Source organism: Artemia sp. Qi Xiang Cuo, chromosome 3 (genome assembly GCF_049724085.1).
Source record: "Artemia sp. Qi Xiang Cuo chromosome 3, ASM4972408v1, whole genome shotgun sequence".
Classification (NCBI taxonomy): Eukaryota; Metazoa; Arthropoda; class Branchiopoda; order Anostraca; family Artemiidae; genus Artemia; species Artemia sp. Qi Xiang Cuo.
The window spans coordinates 8,510,088-8,527,995 of record NC_142796.1 but is presented as its reverse complement, the minus strand read 5'-3'; the positions used below and the strand labels follow the sequence as shown (position 1 = coordinate 8,527,995).

The 17,908-nt window shown below is 35.3% G+C and overlaps 1 protein-coding gene across 1 annotated transcript in view; it reads right to left on the bottom strand.

Moving 5' to 3' along the window:
- Positions 1-398: 398 nt before the first annotated feature.
- Positions 399-17,908, bottom strand: part of Mtap (Methylthioadenosine phosphorylase) — a 70,056-nt gene continuing 52,546 nt past the window's right edge. Inside the window, exons 5-6 of the mRNA XM_089086795.1 lie at positions 10,626-10,835; positions 399-558 (exon numbers count right to left, since the gene is read on the bottom strand). Coding sequence (XP_088942921.1) covers positions 505-558; positions 10,626-10,835 — 264 coding nt within the window. The 3' untranslated portion in view covers positions 399-504. The remainder of the gene's footprint in view (positions 559-10,625; positions 10,836-17,908) is intronic.

Sequence of the window (17,908 nt, the reverse complement as noted above, 5' to 3'; positions counted from 1 at the left end):
CCCTTCCACAAAACCCTTATATGTTGACAATGGGCAACCTGCAGAAGTTACAACCCTTGCCCCATGGGTTGTGAGGATTGGTCAACCTGAGAAAAGAGAAGTAGAAATCGCTTAAAATAGTAAAATTTGATATAATTAGTATTCTAAGTTCTTTAGCCAGAACAAAAAAGATAAGCTCGGGACACCAAAGGGGGGGAGGGGGGCTTATTTTGAAAAAAAAATGTTTTAGGGAGCATTTTCCTTGGAAAGATCAAAAGAACCAACAGTGCCCTTTCTCCTAGATTCCAAAAAATACCTTTTTTTTTGCTTCATTAAAAAATTAAGAAAAATTTGTGTCCCTCACCCTTAAGTTTCCTAGATTGGCACTCCTGAGATGGGTAAATCTAGTTGATAGCTACATTGACTCTAATTGAAAAGATTACTTTTCGATTCCTTATATTTCAAAATGTGGTCAAGGTAAAACACAATCATTACGAAGCAAATTGGTTTAAACCAGGTCCATCCTTACTTTTCTAAAACCACAGACTTGTGAATGACAACACTGGAGAGAATTTTCGCCTGAAAGAAAAATTAGATTCAGAAAGAAAGCTTTCTGTTGAACCTACTTTTATTGGATGTAATAGAATTTTAAAGCACCAGAATAGGAATCAAATACAATCGCAAACACTTTTAATGGAAAAAAACCTAAAAAATTATATAAATTTGAGACTAGGTTCTCGCTAACTCAAAAAATTCCTGTGCTACTTCAACAGGTCTTTCAGGATCTAATACACGAATTAGATCACACAGAGGTACCTCCAACTTCCAATATCTATTCTTTCTTATTACATTTCTTTATATACAGAAAATTCTTTCCTTTTTATATACAATTTTTGTATACTTTCTTAAATTTTATATGATTTATAATACTTTTACATACAATTTAAAATAAAGGATGTGCTTACATAAACAATTTTTATAGACTGTAAAATTTTTTATAAAGCATATGAAAATATGATCTTTATATACTTTATATGCAATTTTATTTCCTTTCCATTTTTTATGTTATTTTCTTTCCTTTTTATATACACAGACAATTCTTGCGCTACATGAATGGATCTACAAACCAAAGCTCGACGTACTAACCAAAGATCCGTGTGGATCCACTAAGCAGAGGTCCGTATGGATCTACTAACCAAAGGTCCGTATGGATCTACTGATCATAAGTCCGTATGGATCTACTTACGAAAGGTCTGCGTGGATCTACTAACCAAATGTACGAATGGAGGTACTAACTGAAGGTACATGGGTCTAATAAGCAAAGGTCCTTATGGATCTACTAACCAAACATCTGCGTTCGTATGGATCTACTAACCAAAGTTCCGAATGGATCTACTAACCGAAGGTCCGTATGAATCTATTAACCGAAGGTCCGCATGGATCTACTAAGCAAAGGTCTGTATGGATATTTTAACCAAAGGTCCGTGTGGATCTACTAACCAAAGGTCCGTATGGATCTACTAGCCAATGATCCGTATGGATCTACTAACCAAATGTCAGAAGAAGGGGATTTAAATCCCAAAACCCAACTGTTCCGTATTTTTACACCAAATATTCTCGTACTACATGAATTCAGGGGTCTCCTACCAGAATTAGGTCCCACCCGAATTAGATGATTCCTAATCTTGTGATTTCCACCCCAAGAAGGTGATTCCAATATCAATGATTTCCTTACTTAGATAGATGGGTTAAAAATAGTATATCTATACTTATGCTAACTTCAGGGAAAAAAAAATTACAGACTGTTTCCCCCATGCCTCAGATCTTGGCACAGGATCCTCAGACCTTGTTCAAATGACTCAATACATGTTTTAAACCAAATTAGATTTGTTTCCTTATTTTTCTGATGATCTCCCAACCTTTAAAAGTAGGGAAGCATTAAAAATAGTGACGTAGAAAGGTACTGACACCCCGGGTGGAATTTCAAATTGCCCCCCCCCCCCTTTTAGATTTTTTTCCAAACTGTTAATCATACAATCAACAGAACTCAGTTAAAGTCTTTACATTAGGGAAGCAAAGAAGTGAAAGGAAAAACAAGTTGCGCGTTTTAAAGCATTTGTACGCAAACATTTTAATGTAAATAACTTAATATAATAAAGTATAAACAAAATATAAAATTCTTAAGCAAAGTAGTCCTATTAACATTATTATAGCATCAGTGTTGTAATAATTATTATTATTATTATATGGCAAAATTATCAATCAGTTATTAAAGTAGTTATGCTAAAACAAAAAACGAAAAATTCAAGCTACTATCGCTGCGATCCATATTTAAACGAATAGGAGATGATAAAAAAAAAATCTGAAAGCAACGTTTTGTGAAGATAACCAACTGAGAAGTAAAATCGAACAACAGAAGAAAAACAGCCTTTTAGATCAAATGTCACCCCCAACAAGGATAGCACCCGGAGTCCCCCCACAGCCCTTTCCTACGCCACTGAGTTGAAACGGCAGTCATAGCTCTAATTTGATTCATCGATTTATTCCTGAAAATTGCATTCAAGAAGGCAAACAAATCTTCCATGAGTTTTATCTGAAGGACATTTAAAAAGTGAGAAACGACTGATATTGTTTTTATAGACTGTTTCTCCAATGCCTCAGGCCTTGGCAAGTAGTTCATATGGCTTAAAATGTATTTAAACCAAATTATTTTTTTTCGTTATTTTCATATGATCTTCCAACTCTTCGAAATAGGGAAGCAGTAGAACACTGCTGTCATGGCACTAATTTTATTCGTCGATTTATTCCTGAAAATTGTATTCATGCAGGAAGGCAATTCTTCCATGATCTTTATATGAAGGACGATTGAAAAATAAGAAACGATTGACATTGTTTTTAAAGACTGTTTCTCCAATGTCTCAGGCCTTGGAAAAGTAGTTCACGTGACTTAAGACGTTCTGATGACTAAAACAGTACTCGCCTTTGAGACCCTTGCTGATATTTCTGCATCTAGATTTCCATTTAGCAGACAATTGAATCAAGATAGGTAAACTCCTTGACTATCTCAACATTTTGGCCACATACTTCTATAGATGTCAGGGGGCTGCATGGTGGCTTGTCCACAGGCATTAATTTGGTCTTAGTTTAGTGTACATTTAAACCAATTTTTTTTTTTTACATGGGATGTTAGCATTTCCAGGGCAGTTTGGACACCACAGAGATTTTCACATACTAATGCAACATCGTCAGCGAAGTCAACATTCAACAAAACTCATCCAGCAAAAACGATGCCAAAGGGATATGCCACTAGCGTTTAGTTGATATTATAGTCCATGACACATTTGAAGAGTTCGGGGGCAGCAGCGCGGCCTTGCCGAACACAGTTTGTAATTTGAAAACATGATGGGAGTAAGCATGGGCACTGTTCTGTTTTTCTGAAGAAACAGGAAAAAAATAAACAGGGCTTGAATGAAACAGAACAGAAACAGAACAGGTCACCAAAAAAACAGAAGAACTGTTTCTTTTTCTGTTCTGTTTTTTTGGTAAAATCAGAAAACAGCTGTTTTCGTTCAAAAAGCAGCTGATTAAATAGCTGATTTTTGAACACCTAAAGCTTAAAGAAGAAGAAAAATTGTAAATGATAAGTTTTGGTTTATTATCGGTACTATTGCAGCATTTTTTTGCCAAAAAGAACAGTTTTTTAATAAAGGGGTGAAAAACTGTCTAGGCACACAACATCGCCATCCTTTTTTTATAGTTATTTTCTTCCATTTTCCCGTTCCTTTTTTCCAAAAATGCGCTTTTATGTTTATACAGAATCTCCTCGAATTTCCCAGAGATGTATACTAATTATTTGAGACGTTTTGAAAATAAAGTAATTTTCGTCGTCAAATTGCGCAGTCAACTCAAAGTGTTTAAGCAGAGCCCATAGTTACCTTGGCGGGGGACAGTCTCCCCCTCCAGACCATGCTTTCCCCTTCCGCCCATCCTGATGTTTGGTAGCCATCTGCAACAACGTATGAAAGAAGAAAAATGCACAGGAAAATGACACTTCTTACCACCAAGTCAAAAATTTTCGTTGCCTCGCAGCTTAAAACATCTTTTTAAGATTAATTATTTCCTAGCCAATTTGTGCGAGATACAAATCAAAAGTAAAATTCATGGTTTAGGGGTACTTTGTATATTTTTACGGCGCTTTGCGCTAGAAAATAATGTTCTAGGCCCTCCACCGAATTCATTCTTAAGTAAACATGTAAAATGAAATTTCTCAAATTCTGAATTTCAAAGAAACTTAGACCCTTTGCTAGTCTTTGCTACACAATACTTTCTTTAAGTATTCTCTTCTCTTAATAGGTTTTCAAAGGGATGCAATATAAAAACAATTGTACTTTTTGATAACTTACTTCGAAAATTTCTTTTGCTTTGCGACAGAAAATACTTTCTCCAACCCATACATTTGCTTCATTATGGAAAATGTTACTACATCAAACTTTTGTTTTAAGAATACGAGTGGGCATGCTTTTGATTATTTAGACAAGTTTTCATGGTCCATTCCCAAAGGAAAAGGGGTAGTGACAACCTCGACTATCAATGTTTGAGCTGGTGCAACGTGTCTTCGGATCGGATAGCCTGTGTTGCAACCTCATTTTTTGACAGACTCCCACCCTTTTCTCCATTACTTTCACCGCCCTCTTCTTTAGACACTGCATCAGTTTATTCGGTTTCTTCAGCAGGTGTATCTTCATTTCTGGAGTTTTCAGAACAAGGAACAGAAATACCGTCTGAATCGTTTTCTAAAGTTGGATCGACATCTTCGACTTCATCAAAGGATTCCAAGCAATCTTCTACAGGGATGTCATTGGCTAAGTTTCGAGTGGACAAAAATCCAAGAACGCGTGTAACAGATGAATGAAGACAATGTTAAGAACATGAAGTTCAGGAAAGGGTTCATATCCTACAGGCTTCGGTGACATTGTTCCCAGAATCAGCCACAACGTGGAACATCTTATCTGTCATTGAAAACTTCCTGATTGCAACTTGGATTGCTGAAAGGATGTTAGTAGTTGTATGACAATGCTTATGCCTCTTGAAATGCGAAAGATATAGTGCAACCTCTGCTTATTTTTCATCTTCCTGGGATAATAGGCAGTGACACCTATAAAGCCGGATCCTTTTGCTGACCAGCAGTGAAAAATCAAGGTAATCTGAGTGGCAGATCTTAAAGCAGCCTTCTTAACTTCTTTTTTCTGGCAGCAAAACTTGTGTGACGATGGACGGTTCCCCCCAATAGTGCTTTCAAGCCCCCTGTTGTTGTTTTTTTAAATAAGCTGTTTCAAATCTGGTTTATCAAACGTAGAAAGTGGCAATTTGTACTTAAACAGGGTTTTGCAGCAGAGCATCCGCAGACCAGCTTGTTTTGATCAATTGGAAACAAAAAAACATCGTATCTCTGCTCTTCTTATTCCAGATTTCACTAATCCATTGCCCTGTGTGTCACTTGCTTTACTATCTGGAGCTCCCTCAAGGGAAGCACCCTGACTTGACATATTTTTTTAGTTGGTTTGGGTTTGTTATTTTCTGCACCAGCCGCGTATACTTTATCTTTGTGCATATCAATTGTGTGCTTCCTTTTAAGATAATATATAAATTTCATGGCAGAGACTCCCTTAGCCTTTAGAGACGTTCTTCAGAAGTAGCACCTAATACTTCCTTTGCTTCCTTTTTTCCGTAGGGTACCCAGAGAGATGTCTTGGAACATCCAAGTCGTCATAAAAAAATGACATCATGCTTGTCTTAAAACAAAGGTTGATTTTAGGATTTTTCACAAAATTAGAAGCACCCTCCAGTACCATTTTGAAAATTGCACCTCCAGCCAAATATCCGACCTCTTCCACCTCAGTAGCGTAATTAGGGGAAAGGGGCAAATTTCCCCCTGAGCGGTTTCGTTTGCACAATGAGCCAAGAAAACCTGTCGGCAAATAAAAGCAAAATGACAGCTCCTAACTACGGTTTTCTAAAAACTTAGACAATTTGCAGCACAGTATAATAATATACAGTATTATAAGGTTATTTTCATTTATTATTTTTGAAATGTATTGTGTATTAACCATGGCCCAGTAGGGCTTTTTGGCCCACTAGGCTTTTCCCTGAAAGGGTTTCCATTGATTATATTTAGAGATGGTAGAAAAAGTATATTTGGCATCTTGAAAAAGTATACGTTGTCATGTTGATACAATAAAAAGTGCCAGCAAAAACATATATTTCTACTGGACAAGATTCAATACATTTACATTCCTCTCTGACTAAACATTTAAGAAAATTTGCAATTAATAATCGGCATTTATCATGTATAGGCTAGTATGTGGGCCAGACGCGGCCCGCGATCTCCTCTCATAAGGTCCCTGGAGACCTTTTAGCAAGTCATAGCAAGTCACTGTTATCTAGCAGCATAAATTCCATTAAAAACCGTTGAACTAAAGTTTTCCCGGTTAAAGGTGCAGATTACTTCCCATGTAATGTAGGATACAGAGGCCCTACCAATAGAACCAGAATACACAGTAATAAGTGATTTGTTTGTATCCTGCTTATCCTGGACAGTATCTGTGCAACTTTGCTGCTCAATTGACTGAATAATATACACTAAAAAATAAGTTGTTTTAGTGGAACAAAACTGCACCTTTACCGTTCTCCCATTTACACACCTACATACTCTCATCTGACTCCTAAGCCCTAATTTTGCCTAGCTTAAACAATCTAGCAGCACATTTGATATGTTAGACACACTGAGTGCCATCATTTTACTGCCACTTTTACTTTATATTAACGCTCCAATTCCAAAAACTGTATGGGGCGTAACCATGCTTCTTCAAAATTTCAAATTACGATTTAAAACACTATTTTGTAAGTTCGAAATTTCTTAAAATCTCATTCTCGAATCAATCAAGTAAAATCAAGAACAGAAGAAAAACAGTTATAAAAAAAACAGAAAAAGGACAAAATAGTTATTATAAAAAAAAAACAGAACAGAACAGGTAAATAAAAAACAGGTCATCTGTTTCTGTTTTTTTTGTAAAAACAGAACAGAAACAGGTACTTTAAAAACAGAACAGAAACAGAAAACAGAAACAGTGCCCATGCTTAGATGGGAGCAGGCCATTTACAATGACAGCCCTTTCGGTCTCATTGTAGAGCTCTTTAAACAGACTAACAATTTTCTTAGGTCCACCAGCAGGCTGAAGGATCAGCCACATTGACTGTCTATCGACAGTATCGAAAGCGGATCAAAAATCGACCGAGACAATGTATGCCTTTCTTTTATATTCTAGAGTTTTCTCTATTAGATGTCTAATTGTATGGATTTACCGCTCGAGGAGCAGCATGGCGAAGAGTTTGACGGCCAAGAGCAGTGTTATGCCAAGATAGTTGTTACATTGTGCTCTGCTTTCTTTCCCCTTGTAGACTGGCGAAAGTAAGCCTGTCTTTCAGTCTGATGGGACCATTTCAGAGGACCGAACAGTATTAAACAGCACTTGCAGCTAGAAGCTCATGGATGGATCACCATTCTTCAGGAGTTCTAATGTCAGGCCACATACTCCGGGCACTTTGTTGTTCTTTAGCTTTCCGATTGCAGCTTTAATTTCTTTTGCTGTAAAATCAGTGACATCGGGGTCAGGTGTGGCATTAGAGCCAATTAGATCTGCACAAATTTACATAATGAGCTTTATACTGATAAAATAATTCGGCGTTTGTGATTGCTAAGGGAACCAGTAGTGAAAAGCAAATTTTAGACTGAATTAAATTATTTGAAAAATTCACTGTTCGTGAGTATTCAGAATTATTCACAGAAAAGTACTGATTTAATCATACGAAAAAAAAGAACAAAGAATATACTGAAGAAAAACAAAACAATTGGAAAAACAAAACAAAATAATAGGATTAGTATTGAATAAGAATAGTATCGTTAAAAGAAAAAAAAGAACAACAGAAAAATAAAATTGAAAAAGCAAAAACGAAAAAAAAGAAGAAAACAAAATATGTGGTATCAAGAAAACTGCCAAAACAAAAACAAAGCCAAAACAAAGGAAATTACAAACATTAGTTTTGTAATTTCTAAAGTCAATAGAGAAAAGATTACATATATCAATTCATTTGGTTATATGACATAACTTACCCTTCGCTTATATAATTGCCCTTAACCTATTCATTGCCCAACATATTTGCCCTTAAGCTAGAAGAAACACGACTGCTAGAAGGCAAAAATTCCCAGAAAATATTCACTTTTAGACAACCAATTGGAAAAGCAAATTACTTAAAATTCAGCCATAGCTCCATTGTTACAATCAACCTAGCTCAACAAATCAGCTGTCTCGTTTTGGCAGTAGCTAAAAAAAAAAAAAAAAAAAAAAAAAAAAAAAAAAGCAGTATTTGATTTGTGATCAAATAGCATTGACGTCAGTTTGGCGGAAGTGCCTGCCAGGGATATTTTCATTGAATTTCTGCTCTGACTAATAAAAAAGCCGCTGGTTTTTGGAAATTAAATGGTTTTTACCAATATAGGCCTATATTTAAAGGTAGCCATTCAATATTAAAATTATCTCAGCAGTTCCATGACTTATTGGCTTGCAGAAAAAGATATCTTCATGCAAATCGTTATCGTTTTCCCATTCATTTGCATTTATTATAAGCTGGAGGTTTGAACTTCATAAAAAAAAAAAAAAAAAAAAAAAAAAAAAAAAAAAAAAAATGATATCAAAACAAAGGAGCTAGCAAATATTTCAGTTTTATAATTTCCAAAGAGTCAATAGAGAAAAATTTCATAAACCGAATTAACTCATTTGGTTTATGTATAATTGCCCTTAATCTATTCGTTGCCCTAAATAATTGCCCTTAGGCTAGAGCAAATAAGACTGGTAGAAGCCAAAAACTCCCAGGAAATTTTGTTTTTTTGGACAACCGATTGGAAAAACAAATTACTTAAAAGATAACCATTGATCCATTGTTACAATCAACGAAACTGAACGAATCAGTTGTACCGTTTTGGTAACAGCGAGCACCATATCAAAAAGATCAACCATAGCTCCATTGTTACAATCAACCAAGCTCAACAAATCAGTTGTACCGTTTTGGTAATAGCGAGCACCATATCAAAAAGATCAACCATAGCTCCATTGTTACAATCAACCTAGCTCAACAAATCAGTTGTACCGTCTTGGTAAAAACGAGCACAATATCAAAAAGAAAAAGATCAGCAAAGTATAAGTAACACAAAACAGTATAGGAATTTAAACTTGTCTTTATTATTCAGCAGATTGGTAATGTTTGAATTTTCACGGAAGAAAAGTTAAAAAACAGCATTCACGGTAGACACAATCCGGTTTACAATAAATAAAAACCTCATGTTGTGTACTGATAAAACTACTATCTTTTTTAAGTATGTTCCTTAAACAATTCAGAGTTTTGCTTGAAATAAGGAATACTAACTGGAGGCGATACAATTACTGCTTCTTGATTGCCTTTTCTAAAAACCTAGCGAAGTAGCAAGGCCGTATCCGGGGGGGGGGGGTGTAGGGGGTTTGACCCCCCCCACCGAAATGATTGTCTAACTCGTAAAAACATAACAAAAATGGATATGAACAAATTTGTTATGCGTTTTTTGACGTTTTTTTTGTTTACCCCCCCCCCCCAACACCCTCCCCGAAAAAAATCCTTGTGTAAAACACCCCCCAAAAAAAATCCTGGATACGGCCCTGCCAAGGAGTAGAGTTTACTTGCGAGAGTCGGCACTGGCACTAGCGTCAGCAAAAATCACCAACACCATCAAGCATTTGGCATTTCTTGGTGTAAAAACAAAGCAGAGTTAGTGTAAACAACAACTGCAATCACTTGCAATGACTGCAGTGATGACTTGCAATCACTCCTCTTCAGAAGAAAACAGTATACAATTCTGAAAACAGCTCTAAAAATTCTAAAATATTTACTTATATCATTCCTAGAAGTGCTTCACTTTATTTTATCCCACCCGTGCCCCCCAATATGCAAATATATAGCCCAAATTATATAATCTATATCCATTTTCCGTTTCTTGATATCGTCAACGTTACTTCTCTAGCTTTAAATCTATTTGAAAAAAAGTGACCAATGGGAAAAGGCGCAATAAGTGTCTGATCTGAGTTTTTGAGAAATACACAATTAGTACGCTTGAAAAAATGCCAAGAGACACCAGAGCCTAGATGGCGTTCATGATTTTTCCGCAGACCCTACCGTAGGTTTCCACATTTAAAAGTTACCCATACTCTTTGAACCTATTTATGATAATAAAAATTATTAAAAACATCCTGAACCAAACCGAAGCCAAATAAAACCATGACGAAAATAGAACCAAACGCAAAACAAAAATATCCAAAATAGTAGAACGACCTATATAAAAATAAAGTCTCAAAATATATTACGAAATTGAATACGACAATAATGTTTATTTCAGGTTGAAATGACCCCTTAAAATTGTTGCCCTCCTAGATTTCCCCCCCTCATTCAAGGACGATTTGAATCCAAGAATTTTTTGATGATTTTAATAAGTAAGAGAAAAAATAATAAATAAAAGTAAAACAAAATAAAATATTTAATAAAAAAAAATAATTAAAACAAACCTTGAGATCTGTAATATACTGAGTCCAGTCTTGTTGTGCAATTTTCGGAAGTGCAGCAATAAAAATGCGCGTGACTTTTGATACGTTTTCAGCAAAGGTTTTTAAGACAAGGTCGGCATTGACGTTTTCTTCGCTCTCTCGCCAACAATCATAATCAGTGGGCAAAGCCACAGCAGCGTAACACAGACCGGCTTCTTTTGCTAGCACAACCTGATCAAAATAAAGCATATTAATTTCAATTCAAATGTAAAAAAAGATGTAAAAACCGCAACGTATGAGCTAAAACAATAAAAGAATAAATATGAATTAAAACGAATTCAAGAATATATGAAATAAATTATGAATGAAAAATTACTCAGTTTAAAAAACATAAATTAAAGAATAAATATGAAATAAAAATAATAAATTATGTTTAATGAATTAAAACTAATTAAGAATAAGCTCGTTTAGGAAATTTTCAATTTCCCGAGGGGGGGGGGAGGGTGGATGAAAAAAATCCATGAGGCACCAAAGAAAAAAAAAGAGAAAAAGCTTCTTCTGAAATTTTAAACCAAGCATTAAAATCAAATGCTTGGCGTACCCCCCCCCCTTACCTCTTACGAGTGCTTGCGATTCCTGAACCACTCTTCAACCAAAGTTTCCTAAGATAAATACGGAAAATGATACATATAATCTGTATAAAAAGATACATAAAATGATAAAAAGGAAATAAAGAAAAAAGACAAATAATACAAATTCATTTCAAATTAATTTCTAATTTCACGAAGGAAACCAATGATAAGACATTTCGATGAGGAACAAAATTGAAAATTAGAAAACAGGACAATTTTTGTTGAATTAAAGGATTTGGGATTTTCTTACAAACACATAAAGCTTTTTTTATTCTAATTTACGATGTACCGATAAACCGGTGTTTTTACTTTTATAACTTTAATAAATCAAATAATTTTAACATTTTGATTACTAAATATCAGTATATGTATATTAAACTGACAATGCACATTCATTTGTATTTTTTCAGTAAAGTGCAAATTTTGTTTTGGCCTTGGGAAGGCATGGGGGTTTTGCGCCCAACTTATGTTAATTTCTGTTCGTTTTGAGTTTGACTCGGTTATTTATTGTAATTTCTGTTCGTTTTGGGTTTCATTTATTTATCGATGCTGATTTGTGGTATTTCACGCTTGGTAGATTATTTGATTTTATTTTTGCTCATTTTCTGTTTAATGGAGTTCTTTACTTTTCTTTAAAAACTTATTTTGTGGAAAAAGTTTTTAAATTAATCTCCCAAAAAGTCGGTAGAAGTAGAAACACTGCTGTCAGAGAATCTTGCCTTGCCAGACTGGTTACCTCTGAGGAATTAGCAGAGGGTGTATATAGACTTAGGGACCTTCCTAAGACCGAAATAGGCACCAGATCGGGACGGCATTTCAGTAACCAGGTTAGCAAACCAAAGAACAGTACCCGTCGTGACCTTCCGGTTAACATGAAAGAAACCATAAGTCAACAATCCTTGGAAGCTCATGGAAAAAGCTAAACACGGCTATACAGACTAACTCGTTTAGTCAAGCAGCTGATAAAGACTGCCTTATCGCTGCTGTCCTAACAGTCTACTGTACTGCGTTCTTTTTACCATAGCAGCTTCTCGAGCAGTCCATTAGTGACCAAGTCTTTAAGCTACTGAAAAACCTGGGTTTGCTGTTACCTGTATGGCATACAGTTTCAGGCATCTTTAAAGTAGATATCCGGACCTGTAGTTCTTTTTCCCACAATTTACTACCCCGTTTCACGATTTCAAACCCCCAGGTCAAATATTTGGATTTTCCCCTACCGAGTCTTATAAAACCGAATAACACTAACTTAGTACTCTGCAACCGCAAAAAAACTTTTTGTTTCAATGTTGAAAAATTTTCTCAAGGACTACTTGGGCAGTTTTGGCGTTTCAAGAAATTTTAACCGACGTTCAAATGTTTTTTTTTCTTGCGCATGTATTCTCAAGAGCTCATACTTGTCTCTTGGGTATCAAATCGTGTGAAAAGTGATGCGGAGTGAGCAAACAACTAATAAGGCAGAGACAAGACAGACAAAAACCTGTTTCTCATGCAACTCTCGGTCTTTAATGCGTGTACTGGAGGCAAAGAAGAAAAAGCGCAAGGAACTCGCAAAATCCCATGCGGTAAGGGTGTCTATTTAATAATACGTCTATGAAAGTAACTCTTTGAAATCTCAAAATTACACTGAACAAAGAAAGGTGTTCAAAAAACATTCTTTACTCCTAGTCACGAGATTGATGAAATAGTAGCCTGTAGTCTTATAAACATTAGGTGGCCGGCGTTTACACCCCAGGCGATTACCCCCTCCCCCATGGAAAATACCTCCGCAGAAAATACCCCCCGTGGAAAATACCACCCCCTGGAAATTACCCCCTCCCCTCGGAAAATACCCCCCGTGGAAAATAAGGCTTTCAAAATTTTAGAACTTTATTTGAGTTTAATATTTTTAATTTCCGTTGGGGGAAAGAGTTTTGGTACTTGTTTATTATGCGCCACTCATTCACGTTTATGCTGTGTAAAACTTGAGAACAAACCGGTTACTTCGTTAGTTTTTCTCAGCTTAGCGAGAGACAAAACAAAGATAAGAAACAGAATATATGGAATATATATAATTTGGGCTGTATTTGCACATAAGGAGGGGGGGGGTAAAAAAACAAAAAACAAACAGAATAAAGTAGATGTAATGTTTCATTTCAGTGTTTTTTTTCCAAGTGCTAAGTGTTTTTTTAGTAAAACACCTAGAACCTAAACATTATGCATTTACTAGCATGAGAAGAAAGGTAAGTAATTCAATGATCTATTTCTGTTTTTTTTTATATTTAATAAATAATTGAGACAAAAAATTTGGAAAATAGTGAAAAAATTATGTCAAGTTAAGTGAAAGTGATAGTTACTAGGTGTGGATTGTCACTAGTGATAAATCACTAGGGGTGGCAACCCTGAACTAAAGGGGATTTTTGGCGAACGAATTTTTTTTCGAGAAGACAGATATTGGGGAAATCCCCAAAAATTCGGGGATTAGTCAAAGCACTGGTATTTTCAGATAAAATCTGCCAACAAATTTTACTAGGCCAAGAAAACTGTCAAGTAGCATTGCTACTACGCTCCCCACTTTTTGCATGCCCCCCCCCCCACAATGTGCAAATATATAGCCCGTATTTTATAAATCCAATGCATTCTATCACACGTCCCTTGTCTTTGTATGCTGTGAAACCGGTTTTGTGAGATCTAACCTAAGCATATTTCTTGAGTGTGTTTCGTTTATTTAGCAACTACCGTTGAAAAACTCGCTATTTGATTATAATTCCATTTTGTTGAAGTTATAAAATCCAGAGGCATTGATTCATCATGACCCAATTAAAAGAACAATTTACAAATCTTTTGAAAATTGCCATATTTATTTTAGGTTGTTAGCATCACTCTTGTTTAAAACCGTATACCTGTAAACTGAACCAGCTGAGACAAAATAAATATCCAGAAAAGCTCATGGGAAATATATAATTTGGGTTATATACTTTAGTGTTTGGGAGGGGGAGTCAGGTAAAGAAAAGTTCCAAAGCTTCTGCCTACCAGTAGCAGAATTCGACAGGCTTCCAAAATCTACCAACACTTTATGCACCATAACTTGTGTTTTGATAGCCTTTCTTCGAGCAAAAATTATTTTTATATGTAAAAATGGTATTTTCAGATAAAATCTGCCAACAAATTTGAAAACTGCATAGGAGCATTGTTACTTTGCTATCCCACTTTTTGCACGGCGGCCCAATGGCAATTATGACCTCACCACCCTTTACAAGAGCCTTGTTCGATTTACTTTACTAGTTAACTAATAAGACAAATAAGTAGATTTTGCCGTTTTATTTGTAATTCTTAAGTTAACTTTGAACGTTTTATTTCACTACCGGATTCTTAGTTGACTAAAAAGTTAACAATGACGCTACTATTAAGAATTCTTTGTTCTTAGATATCTACTAAGAATTTCTGGCAAGAAGTTCAAACTAACTTTCTCAGTTAATTTTATGTCAAATAAAATGCTAAAAGCGAAAAAAGTAGACTTGTCAGTTAAATACCTTTTGTTAAATCAAACGCAACTAAGATTCAGCCTGGGCAATGTCAGCAACGGAAGCTATTTGCCACCTACCCTACAAAACCTCCTCACTGATGTGATGCCTTGGATGCAACTATCTATCTATCTACGCAACGTCAATACTAAATAATTGAAAGTAGATGGCGCAACAAAACCCCCTGCTACGCACTATGACTCTTAGATGGCGGGGTGAGAGACAAGAACTACCTGGCACTGGCTAAAGGCATGTTTGTTGTAGGCAACAGGGGTGTACCGAGGGGGAGGGGCGCCATTCCCAACTTTTTTAGCATTCGGTAAAATTTTGCAAAATCGACCCAAATTCAGCAAAATTCTTGATTTCTGCAGAAAAGTTGGCATATATCAGGTAGCGATTCTGTAAAATTTACGAAGATCACCCCCCCCCCCAATAAAATGACCCTCAGGACGCCCCTGGTAGGCAATGAAGGACTACATTAAAAAAAAAGAAAAAAAGATGAACAGAAATAGGGACTTTTTTTAGGGACTTAGGGACCTTTGTACGACCCCTGTAATAGTCAATTATTTATGGGTACGAACATCAAATAGAACATCAAATATGTTCGCCACCCTGATTGTTAACTCGGTAGATCTCCCAAAAAGTCGGTAGAAGTAGAAACACTGCTGTCAGAGAAGCATGCCTTGCCAGACTGGTTACCTCTGAGGAATTAGCAGAGGGTGTATATAGGTATATGGCTGTCCTAATTCAAAGCTGTTTCATTCGATCTAAATATACGTTTGATGCAATTTCCAGGGCTGTTGTAGATGGCGGGCTTTGATCAGTCATTTCTAATGTCCTAATCTAACATTTGTTTTATGATCTCTTTATTATTTTCTTCCTGTGAAAGGAAAACTAGGTTTTCCTTTCACAAGATCGAGAAATTCTACCAACCTGAATTGGTTTGTGTTGAAAAAAAATTTAAATAAAAAATCATCACACTCTTTCAGAAAAACCTCATAGAAAACATTTTGTCCTTTAAGAATTTCGTCAAAATCTTCTGCGCCTGATCCTAAGTTTGTAGTCTAATAAACAATTCTTAAGGACCTTATTAAAAAAAGACCTTGTAAATTCTTGCTAGGATCCATAGCAGTGTAACATGGGCTAGCTCTTTTGCTAATATAATTCAATTCACAGAGAACAATTAATTGTCAAGCATATTCTTTTGTTTTTAAGATAACAAGAAAGAAAAAAAAGAAAATTATACAACGTTATCATTACACCATTGGGACACATAGACAATAAGTATGTAACAATAGTAAGTGCAAATGAGCAAAATAGTAACAAGATACAAACGAGTTAAATGGGTAAGGTGCTCTGAGTGCAACTGCTAACTGCTCTGAGAGTAGGAGAATTGAACACTCTGCATATTATGTTTACTATGCATATGTCGTGGTTCTCTGCGTCCAGGAATGTCAAAATACGACTTAGGATTTGGATTATGTTTAATTTTTGATTATGTGTGATTTATGTTTAAATTTGTCAATAAGCCCACTGAACTTGAAAGAAAACAATCACTTCCTTTGAAAATGATCAACTTGTTTGAATGTTCATTTTACCCCAGCTACTTCTGCGGAAGTGCATTTCCACTGCATTGTTCTTTTAAACTAGAATCTACTACTACTACTACTACTATAAACTGACCGAAGCACCAAACTACCTGAAACCAGAACAGCTACGCACGCTCCTCTTCCATTCTAATCTTTCACGTATATATATGTTTATACTGGTTAATTATGAACAGTCACCTACCACACTTCCAAAATTGTAAAATGTCTTTTCAATAAATTGTCTGAATTTGGTATTCAAAAGTTTCGTTAATTCATCCTGTTACATAATATCAACATTTTAGTACTAATTTCTTTTTTACATCAAAAATCTAAATAATTCAACGTTAATAAAACAAATATTAAACCTAATAGTTTTCAAATTTAAAAATAAGCTACTATTATTATTTTACGCGTGGGGAGAATTTTCCAGAGGGGATTTTCTACGGGGAAATTCCACTTGAGAGGGGGTAGGTGATTTCCTATATTAAAATGAATTTGATTGGTATATATTTTTCCGACTCTTTGCACACTAATCAAAAGAAATAAACTAGGTAATTGATATAAATATAGGGTAAAGGACAAATTTCTGCAGTTTGGGATTAACTCTACTCTGGAAAGCATGACGTTTTAAAAAATCAATGTTCGTCTTTATCGATTCAGTGCATTATCATGTTTTTCGATTAAAGGACTTGATTCCCTAAAGAACGGGAAATTGTCTATGGGGAGATTTTCGTGGGGAGGGGGATAATTTTTGCGGGAGAATTATCCAGGAGAAAATTTTTAAGGAATTTTATTTCTTTTTAGATAACAGCAACGTACGACGGACGAGATAGTATTTTATAAATTTATCGTCTATTATCTTATTAGAGTTTTGAGATTAAAATCTAAGGCTGAAAATGAAACATTTTGATTTTTTTATAGTTTAGCCCTCTAGAGGAGGGAAGTGAGGGGCTACAGAATAAGAGAAAGAAAGAACGAAAAAAAATCTACACACAAATTTGTTTTTGTATTTCAAGTTTTGTTAATAAGTTATATTTTCACATTGGAGGTCGATGAAAATAGACTATAAAGAGGGCCAAGAATTTTTTGCCTTAAAAATAAGCGATCTTATGGGAAATTAAACAGACTTTGGATTTTCTTAGAAAAACACTGGGCTTTTCATTGCTCAAATTTCCTAAGATAGAAGTAGTGAGCACAAATAATGAAAAGTGAAGGGCATTGTTCAAAATCATAGTTCTGTTTAATCTCAATTTGTGCAACCACCAAGAGGTAGGCTTGCTCCTTCACATAACTTCTGCCCCTCAACTCGAGCAATGTAGACAAGATGACAGATGTTTGTTGCTCAAATTTCCAAACATAGAAGTAGTGAGCACAAATAATGAAAAGTGAAAGGCATTGTTCAAAATCACAGTTTTGTTTAATCACAATTTGTACAACCACCAAGAGGTAGGCTTGCTCCTTCACATAACTTCTGCCCCTCAACTCGAGCAATGTAGACAAGATGACAGATGTTTGTTGCTCAAATTTCCAAACATAGAAGTAGTGAGCACAAATAATGAAAAGTGAAAGGCATTGTTCAAAAT